This window comes from Poromitra crassiceps (assembly GCF_964638095.1).
Source record: "Poromitra crassiceps genome assembly, chromosome: 13".
Classification (NCBI taxonomy): domain Eukaryota; kingdom Metazoa; phylum Chordata; class Actinopteri; order Beryciformes; family Melamphaidae; genus Poromitra; species Poromitra crassiceps.
Window position 1 is genome coordinate 27,739,222 of NC_139644.1, and position 10,500 is coordinate 27,749,721.

At 43.2% G+C, this 10,500-nt stretch overlaps 1 protein-coding gene across 1 annotated transcript; it reads right to left on the reverse strand.

Annotated features, from left to right (window-relative positions):
* Window positions 1-85: 85 nt before the first annotated feature.
* On the reverse strand, window positions 86-8,772 carry bri3 (brain protein I3). The gene is made up of 3 exons (XM_083648855.1): window positions 8,206-8,772; window positions 7,138-7,249; window positions 86-1,504 (listed from the first exon to the last, which is right to left on the reverse strand). The coding sequence occupies exons 1-3, from the start codon at window positions 8,375-8,377 to the stop codon at window positions 1,372-1,374; spliced, it is 417 nt and encodes a 138-aa protein (XP_083504981.1). The 5' UTR covers window positions 8,378-8,772; the 3' UTR covers window positions 86-1,371.
* Window positions 8,773-10,500: the final 1,728 nt, after the last annotated feature.

Genomic DNA, 10,500 nt, shown 5'->3' on the forward strand with positions numbered 1-10,500 from the left:
TACACCCAATATATATAATTTATATAAGAAAAGCATGAACTTGTGCATCCACTTGAAATGAAAAAAATCATAGTCAAAAAGCATGTTGAGTAGCATTCATTTTTAATTACAATATCTCTTATATAAAAAGTAAGAACCTCAATCATTACAGCGTGCGTAGTGTTTCTAAAGCCAGTATATTTAAAATAGCGCCCCCCGCAGACTATTTCCTTCTGCCATGGACAGAAACAAAACATCTTGCTCTGATGGAAGACGAAGACACATGGAGATGCAGACATTCTTGATTGTCTGTGGTCGGGAGGAATGGGGCAGGCTGAGTTGTCACAAAGTGGAGTACTAAGATAAACGTCATCCGGAGATTAAACATCGAGAGATTTCTACGCTTTATTTCTCTCTGCATGCTTCCTTTTAATTGCGACTTTATGCGTTAAAGTGGGAGTCTGCGCTCTTCGACATGAGTGTCTCTCCTTAACGAAGGAGTCCAAAGTCAGACAGTGATTGAGGTTGTAAAGTCGAGGGCGTTTCAGATTGTTATGTACCTGAGGTCTGCATTGGCCCTGGAAAAGCACAATCTAGCAGAATCATCATCAAACAAACGGTCAGTGCAAATATGGCCCCAAGAAATATCAACAAAAACAGACAAAATTCTGCAGACTATTTGTCTTGACGAAAGTCCATTTGTTGCAGCCAGGACACTTTATATGTCCGAGGATTTTTCTACAAGTCTCTTTCAATTGGTTTTATTGTTATTCCATGTGACAGACCGAGTCGAAAAAAGAACAAAATAAGATTCCAAAAAAGGGGCTGTGTTGACAAAGCAGATTCAGCAGTGATCAACATGGATACTGTGATGAGTACAAAGTCACCAAGCACAAGGTTGACCAAGTCAAACGTGAGCAATGTGGCAGCCAAGGAAAACAACTAAACAAAATCAAATGTCTGGCACAAGATCGGCCTGTGCCTCAGTTCATTGTGACATCAGTACAAAACACAGAGAGGAATCTGCTCAGGTCAATGATCTGAGCTACATCTAATGAAGAAATCATGATTGATGGAATCTGTGACGATCTCTCAGCTTGCATGTAAGTGAAGGCACTGACAACAGCTGGATCGTTACATACGTCATGATCTATCCTAGAAAATTGACACATTTTTCCACACGTGCCTCTAATAAAAACTTGCGTCTGGTTATAAGTCATCATAGTAATATCTAATTGATCATTTGTTGTACACAACATAATGGCAACATCGAAGTGCAATATTAAGAAAGGATAACAAAATAAAAGACACGACAATGCTGGACTGTGCGCGCGCGGGGGTGTATGTGTGCATGAATAGGAGCGTGTGTGAGCCAGCTGCAGTTTGGTCCCTCTAGCCGAAGGTGGCGCCACAGTTGGGGCATCTTCTCTGGCGCAGCGCGAAACAGAAGAGGAGGCCCAGAGGGAAGAAGAAGATGGCACACATGATGCCCAGGCAGGTGAAGTCATCCTCCAGGACGCCCACTCTGCAACACACACAAGTTCAATTTCAACTTTATTGTCATTCAAGCTATACACAAACCACAGCAGAAACTAAATTACGATGGGCCTTTTTCACAGTGGGCATTTTGTGTTTAAAATGCAAGGATAACACAGGTGCAAGCAAAACAGTAATGAGGGGTTCCAACTCCCAATCATGGAAGTTGGAACCCCTCACTGTTTTGCTTGCACCTGTGTTTACCCTGTCTTTTCAACACAAAAAGGCAGCTGTGAAAAAGGCCTATTTCACTCACACACGCCATAAGGGGTTAAGTAACATACTGGAACATTGTCCAAACATCAAATATACTGAATGATGCACGTTATTACAAACGTTTCCGAGGTAAGATCCATTCATTAAAAAGTGCATTTAATAATAAATAAATAAATGTGCTTGTTCACCCGTCAGCCAAAGTCTACACAAGACCAAGTCACATCTATTTCAGAGAGCTTTTGAGTAGGGGTGGGAATCACCAGATGCCCACGATACGATACTAAAACGATACTTGACTCACGATACGATAGTATTGTGATATTGCGATATTGCAATATATTGAATATTGCGATATATTGTCTAACTCCTTTTCCTACCTTTTCCTTGACCTTACCGGAAGTAAAACATGCAGTGTTTTTTTGTTTTGTTTTGTTTTTGCCCCACATGTAGGCTACATTATTAAGCTTCTCTGGACTCAATATGCCACTGCAGGTGTGGACTGCAACATCGGACGCTTGGGGAAGATGCCCAGTGGCCTGGCATGGCCTGCAATTTTTTTTAATATCGATACTTGGCGTCCAAATATCGATACAATATCGTCAGACAAAATATCGCGATACTATGGTGTATCGATTTTTTTCCCCCACCCCTACTTTCGAGGCCTGATCACAAGTGATCACTGTCCTCACTACAGTTTCTTCAGAGCTCATCTGGAGGCTTGTGAGTGGGAACCATGTACAGCCGGCGCGTGACAGGATTCTGAGGAACAGAAAGTTATTTTGCCTCATTCCATTCTATCGTTTCTTCAAAATACACTGGAGCTGAAACCTGACATCTTCAGTATCTGGTTGAGCTTGTTTTTGTTTCCTTTACAACAGAGGTTTTCAATGTGGGAGGCGGGCCTCCCCAGGGGGGCTCCAAGCAGTTTCAGGGGAGGCTCAGTGAATGGAAGTGATATAAATATTACATTAGATATCAAAAGGAGATCACATAGAATAGCCTAAAAGAGATTTCAGAGATACATCGTTTTGGGGAATTTCACAGTTTTTCCCACTTTCCCGGAGTCGGAAACAAATAAATGCGTTCAGACAGACCTTTTTTTAATGTGGTGTAGTCTGAAGTCTGTCAAACAACAATATCAGGCTATCTTGGCTCAATTGTTTACTGTCTCTGGGATCAAATAACATAATCATGATACCATTAGTCATCGCATCCAGGAATTGAGTGAGGGGGGGCCACCTTCTCCAAGCTTTGTCTGGGGGGAGGCCCACAGTCTCAGACTTTGAAAACCCCTGTTTTACAACTTTTCCCGCGGTAGAGTTCTCTTATAGCCTTATTCTACAGGCCATGGAAAAGAGGACTTTGCGATGATGTGAACACAGAGTTATTCTCTCATCATCTTTATGGTGGGAACAAAAACCTGCCATTCTGATGTGCCCACGTCTCCCAGCAACACGGCAGTTGGAGTTAAGAGAGGCGTCTTGTGATTGTCTAAAAAACACTTAACCTTCTAATCTGCTGCTTCTTGAATTCACTCAGAGTGAATTTCTTTTGGCTCGCGGTGCCCCACAGTTTCAATGAGGAATGCCAAGAAGCTATTTTAGAGAAAGGGATGGGCAGCCTAGAAACTTTTCCACACTGCGCCACAAATATCTGATGGAGATAAATAACCAATTAAGATTGAAAATGTCAAGGGAATAAGGGATTCCTTTAAAGGAGATATTTGAGCCAAACAGAAGGCAAGCGTGTCTCAAAGGAGCTTTAATCCAGAGTCAGTGTAAACAGAGTGCTAACCAAGGTCTCATGACTGCACCATGCATGGCCCGTACATCTGCAGGAGGCCCTCAGGAGGAATTAACATACACAACACAACAGCTCAGACCTTCACTGATCACAGATTCAATGAGTAGCTTTGAAGGCACTATTAGCCTATTTCACTTCCCACCCAATTCACCCATTTTGTGTCTAAAAGACAGGAAGTAAAACAGGTGCAAGCAGAACACTAATATCAATGTCTTGCTTGCACCTGTTTTACTTCCTGCCTTTTAGACACAAAATGGGTGAATTGGGTGGGAAGTAAAAAAGGCTAATGCTGTAACTAATGCTACAAAGTGTATCAGGCATGTCCTGGAAGTTATGAGGGGATCTATTTTGCACAGAACTCTGTGGAAAAAGAAAAAAAACGATTATCCATGATAGGCCAAAGGGGGATGAGCTTTGCGTGGCTTCTCACTAAAAGGCATGTAACATCTGAACGGATCCACCAAACACCAGCAAACTGTGTGGCCTATAGGGGTGGGGGAAAAAATCGATTCACCTAAGTATCGCGATTTTTAATGTCACGATTTTTTTAATCAATCTTTTATTCCAGAATCGATAATCGCAAAAAAATATATATATTTTTTTTTTTTGGGTGCTTGCAGTCAGGCCACTCACTGAACAGCAGGCCAGGCGCCGCCTACTGGTTTACTAGTGGTTTTATTACTTTATTAGTTAGTCTGAAGTAATAATTACACTTCAGGGTTAAAGTGGGTGCATCTCATTGTACAATTGGACTTCAAATGGCCCAAATCTGGCTTCAAACGGCCCAAATTTCATGTGCGTCGGCCCATATCGGCCTGGCCTGCTTGGTATCTAATGCCCGGCCTGAATTATGATCCCAGTCCGCCCCTGTTTTTAACTATATCGCCCAGCCCTACTCATGATATATAATATACAGTCTCTAGTGTATGATTAAACTTTTCCCATGTTCTAATCTAGTGTAAAAAAGCAAACAAACTGAAAAAAGAAAAGAAAAAAATAAACAAAAATCGCAATAAATCGTAATATCGAATCGCAATAATCGTAGAATCGCAATACTTAAGAATCGCAATATAAATCGAATCGGCACCCAAGAATCGTGATAGTATCGAATCGGGAGATAAGTGAATCGCCACAGCCCTAGTGGCCTATCAGCAGACCGAAGAAGAGGCAAACCTTCCAACATTGGAGGCAATGCAGAGCTTGTGATGGAAATGTATTGAGATTCAAGGAAGACTTGGAAAACTTGAGTTTATTACAACTTGCAAGTTGGGCATAGTCTCATCTGAAGTACAGAGGGGGGGGAAGCCTTGAACTGTTGGGTGTCACCTAAGTTATAGTCACGCTCTTACCACAAACAAAAACCACCTTGCCTGCTACAGTCTCCTCACCTCACAGGGCTGAAGAGGTCAGTCACATGTGTTCACAGTTATTCTGAGAATAACCACAGTTTAGGCAAGGCTGTTCAGAACTGACATTTAGGTGATAAGCACCATGTCAAGTCTACACACACTGTCTTACAGTGTCTACACATGTTCCACTGCACAGACGTCAGCAGTCATTTGCACTCTTTAACCACTAAGTGTGTAGTTTTCTGTGTTCGCACATATCAACAGCAACCACACAGGAAAACTGGTTTAGGACCTTACACATAGGAAGAAAAACATCACAGAGCTCATTTCTGCTCTAGACATAACCATCCTGCCAAATTTTCAAAAAACGTGGTCCAGTGGTAGAAGGGCAGCTCTACAGCTGATTGGTCATGTGGTGTTGGTCATGTGGTGTTGGGATAATCGGCTACAATATTTTTAAGTGGCTAGAATTGGAACAAAAAGATCATGTCCCATTTAAGGTCCAGTCATGAAAATGTGAGCATCTCCTGATGAGAAACAGGTTATGGGATATAGAGGAAATTATTCCCTTTAAGTACAAATCTGACATGTGGAACTGGCATACTGGCATGACGATTGCATAGTGTTGAAGGTATGCATTCCACTGAGTCCCATCTAGTTTTAATTGGGCTTCTTTATTTCTGCACATTATCCTAGCTCCTAAAACAAGGCTTTATTTACATGGCGTCCGAGCTCAAAAAGTTTGTCTGTGGCCTCTTGTGGCACTGCAGTGCTGTGCCACAGGTGTTTGCATTTGCACAGCTTATCTGTACACCATTGCCAGGAACTGTGGCTTTTATTGACTCTGGCAACCTGGTGGCAATGATGCAAGTCATGACCGAAAGACAAGTGACATTAAAAGAATCTGTTGCATTTACAAAAGAACTACGACCAGGAAACTATGAGAGCCGGTCTACCCAGTTACTCAAGCTCCACATATACAATTTATAAATAAAAAAGAAACAGTGGACGGAATGGGAGCAGATGTGATTTCCAGGGTTGGTCTGTCTAGTGAACGGTGTCCTGCAGTGACCTTTGGCCCCATGTGACCACCTGACCAATCAGTCACATGTTTGGGGCTTAAATCATCTGACTGGCAGGAAGTTGATTCAGGCGCAGTGAAACCAATGTGAAACCACACTCCAAAACGGAATGTCAGTCAGCTGCGTTTGATATTGCAGCACACTGTAGGCCTGATACATACAACAGTTACACACAGGAACAAAGAGTAGATGTGTGTAGATAGTATATACAAATACATAAACAGACACATGAACAGATCATATGAGCCTCAAGAAGGAACTGTGCTCAGAAACCAGCTCAGAAACCAGCTTAGTCACAGTAAGCATGGGACACTCAATACTAGTAAGCACCTGCTAATCAAGACTAGAGTACAGCTGCAATGAGTAATCCATTAGCTGTCAACTATTAAATTAATCTGCAACTATTTTGAGAATCAATTAATCACTTTGAGTATTTTTTAAGAGAGAAAAATGTCAAAATTCTCTGATTCCAGCTTCTTAAATGTGAATATTTTCTGGATCCTTCTCTATGACATAAACGGAATATCTTTGGGTTGTGGGGGGAAAAGACATCTGAGGACATCAAAAATCTTGGGCTTTGGGAACCCTGAGCAAAATGTTTCACCATTTTCTGACATTTTATAGACCAAAGAACTAATTGATTAACCGAGAAAAGAATCAACAGATTAATCAACAATGAAAATAATCGTTAGTTGCAGACCTAATCAAAGAGACCTTGTTGCTAATTGTTTTCTCAATAGACAAGCTGAATGTGGAGTTATGGCTGTAAGTGTTCCTCTCACTGAATGATTATACATTCTCTCATGTCAGTCATCCCCACCCTCCTTAGCTCAGTATGTATTATATAGTATGTGTGTATGTAGTAGCTAGAAGTCTTTCCACTGGTACTCATATTATGATATACGGTACTCCTTACATACCTTTGGACTTTTGTACTATCCTGATAGCAGAGGTGACACACAAGTTCCCATGTTCTAATATCAAAGTATAACAATTATGACCAGTAGGACGATTAGCCTTCATAGTGTGTGTGTGTGTGTGTGTGTGTGTGTGTGTGTGTGTGTGTGTGTGTGTCTGATTAGTCGTAATGATGTAATTTGGTCCAGGAAGTTCTGCGAATGAAGGTAGAGAGAGCAAAAAATGATAGTGTGATAGTGACAGCGTGTGCTCACCTGCAGGCAGGGCAGCCCCCCACCACCACTACAGAGGGCTGGATGATGGTGTAAGTCTGGGTGTAGGGCTGCTGGGATACAGCAGGGCTCATTTGGGCTGTGGGGTACCCTCCTGTTGAACAAGTTCAACATATTCATATTAATGAGGTCGGTCAGTGATTGATTTATCATTTCTCAAACTCTCTTCTGCTTGTATTCACACTTGTATGCTTTTTTTTTTTTTATCCAGGGAGTGTTTGTTGAGGACAACATGGCGGTTCACATTCACATTCCAATGTCTTTGCCTTATAACCAAAGACATTGGTTAAAGACAAGACAAAGTGAAACTGCCTGTTCAGTGCAAGTTAGTACGAGTATTTGCTATTTCAGAGTCAAGGTGTGCTAAGCTTTAACTTAGTGTTTGGCCAACACAAGGTATTCTGGAGGATATGAAAAAGTATAAAAGTAACTACATCTGGTGTAACAGTTGTTCCCATATATTCAGGTCGGTATAAGCTATATGGGAGCACTGAAACCACTTCTTTCGGCAGTGACTGTGTGGTACAATAACATTTATTATTACCATACAGTACCATAGAAGTTGGCCAACAGCTTTGCTCTGGTACCAACACGACTTCCCTGTTAAGTAGTTAACACACTGTGGGGAACCACCATTGGGAAACCAACTCGCACAGTGTTTTACAGTAATCACACACTATCGTTTGAAAGATGAGGTGGCATATGGAGGATGTGAATCAGGCAGGAAATGACATGCCAACAATGTAATAATGTATCTGCAGCAGACTGATGAGATGTTACTACACTTATTATGACAGCACGACTCCATCAGCATCCAGCATCAACAGTCAGAGAGAGCAGTGGCCTCCGGCACACGAGACAGGCACACACACACTGGACCAACTTTTTATGTCAAGGACCCCCGAACGGTACAGCCACGTTGTATTGACTGGGGGGGGGCTGCTTGCTTTGCCCCACTGCCTGGTTAGGTAATCACACAGAGTACAGGACGTCTAGCCTACACAATGCGCATAGCTAATTTATTCAAAAAGCGCAGTCGTCGCTACTTGCCTTGGCCTTGGCCTGGGACTGGGTACTGGTATGGCGGCGGGGCTGGAGCGGGGATGGCCCCGTAGCCATGCTGCTGCTGCTGCTGCTGCAGGGGGCCGTACTCGTATGTCCCCGGGACGGCGTTGTAGGAAGGAGGTCTGTCCTGAAGAAGCGGTTTGTTGTTGTCCACCATCTCCCCGACGTGTTGCGTCCTCTCAAGTTGCCTCCCGATATGCCCTTAACTTAAATCCACAGCAACCACAACAAACGCGGACTAAATTGTGTCAGGCTAGCGTCACTTTGCCTGAAGAGCCGTGCGACAAAAGCAAAGAAAACACGCTGCGCAAAAATGAAACTTCGTCTCTCTCCATGCGCCAACTTTGTCCCCGACAAGCAGCACAACACCACCAAACACTCGCCAAATGTACCCTTTAAAGACAGAATGGTCGCAGGCAGTCAGGTAATGGTTAACTTAACTCCATCTCCCCCTCTGCATTTGGTCCTTGATCGCCAAAACAAGCCCCTTTGTCATCGCAGCACCTTATAACTCAGTTTAAACTCACACCAAACGCTTTTCCTTTCTGTCACAAGAGAAGAGTCATGTGATGTGATGCACTGCTGCTGTTGCGCCTCTGCGCAGAGGCAGAGGGCTTCTTAAAGGGGCAGTTCATCAACAGAACAGGCTGTACCATGGGCATGATGGGCTGTACCTCGGCTGTACGCAGTGCAGCAGGGCTTCCCTTTTACAGAAGCAGACACTTTATGACATGTGCCATTCTCTGCATCTTATGCAATTATCTTCCACTGATGATGTCAACTGGGCATGCTGGCTCCTGGCTGGCCAGTGGTGACTGATGAGGTCAAACCCATCCACTGATGTTGTCATGCCCCACAATCGTCGAGTGATGTCATCATACCCACTGAGGATGCCCATGCCTCACCCACTGATGATGTCATACCCACACTGGCTGAGGTCATACCCACTAATGATGTCATAGACATTGTGCATCTGTGACATCATCAGTGATGTCATAGACTGATTGTCTGCCATAGACTGAATTTATGTCATAAATCACTGATGTAGTCATACCCACTAATGATGTCATAGACATTGTGACACAATCAGTGATGTCATAGACTGACTTGTGATTGTTATCATGATGTCATAAATCACTGATGTTGTCATACCCACTAATAATGTCACAGACATTGTGACATCATCAGTGATGACATAAACTGAATTATGATGTCATCAGTGATGTCATTATGCATTGGTGATGTCATAAATCCTTCCCTGCTGCAGTGCTGAGCTGAGGTTATAAAATGGATGACTCTCATTGATGAAGACATGTGACATCATCAGTGATGTCAGAATGAATTGTGAAGTCATCAGTGATGTCCCTGCTGAGGTTATTGAGCGACTGGCGGACAGTGTGTGTGTGTGTGTGTGTCTGCGCACGCGCACGTGTGTGTGTGTGTGTGTGTGTGTGTGTGTGTGTGAGAGAGAGAGAGAGAGTGTGTGTGTGTGTGTGTGTGTGTGTGTGTGTGTGTGTGTGTGTGTGTGTGTGTGTGTGTGTGTGTGTGTGTGTGTGTGTGTGTGTGTGTGTGTGCGTGTTTTCTTGTAGAGCAGCATAGAGAGAACCAATTTCAGTTTATTATACCTGGGAAGTGACAACATTTTGTCTGGTCCTCACTTTCTCACACCTTGGCTGTTAGGATAACTTTGTTTTAGGGCTAGGCAGAGGGAATGCATTATGCAATGAATGATCATGCAAACTTGCTTACTTCGTGCTTGGCAAGAGTGAAGCACAGGTGTAGGGAAGTAGCGCTGTTGTTAGGTTTCGTCACGTGGTTTATGATGAATTATTCCAAAGTGTAACAGATAAAACCAACCTGCATGAATAATTCATCCGGCGCGGAATAAATTATTGAAATATGCGCGTCAATCTGCGGCCGTCGGAAAAATATCAGAGCCCGCTGTGGTCTGCTCGACCAATCAGAGCGGGGGATTCAGGACACCTGCTGACTTTCAACCAATCGCACCAACAAGCTTCCTCCATTTCCTGTTGTGGTGTCTGGAGTTGGATGGAGCGTTCCTCTGGTCCAGAATGGGAATTAAATGTCACTGCCGAGATGTTTATTAATAATAAGTCTGCATTTCACATCGAAAGGTGCATGAAAGAGCCTCAAACGTAAGTAGACCATGTTTGACAAGCTCTTGATCTGCGTACCTGAGCTGCATAGCCCGTGGAGATGTAAACAGCTTAAGACTTTGCAGTGCAAGAATCCTTAACGTTAGCTTAATCTTAGCTAACG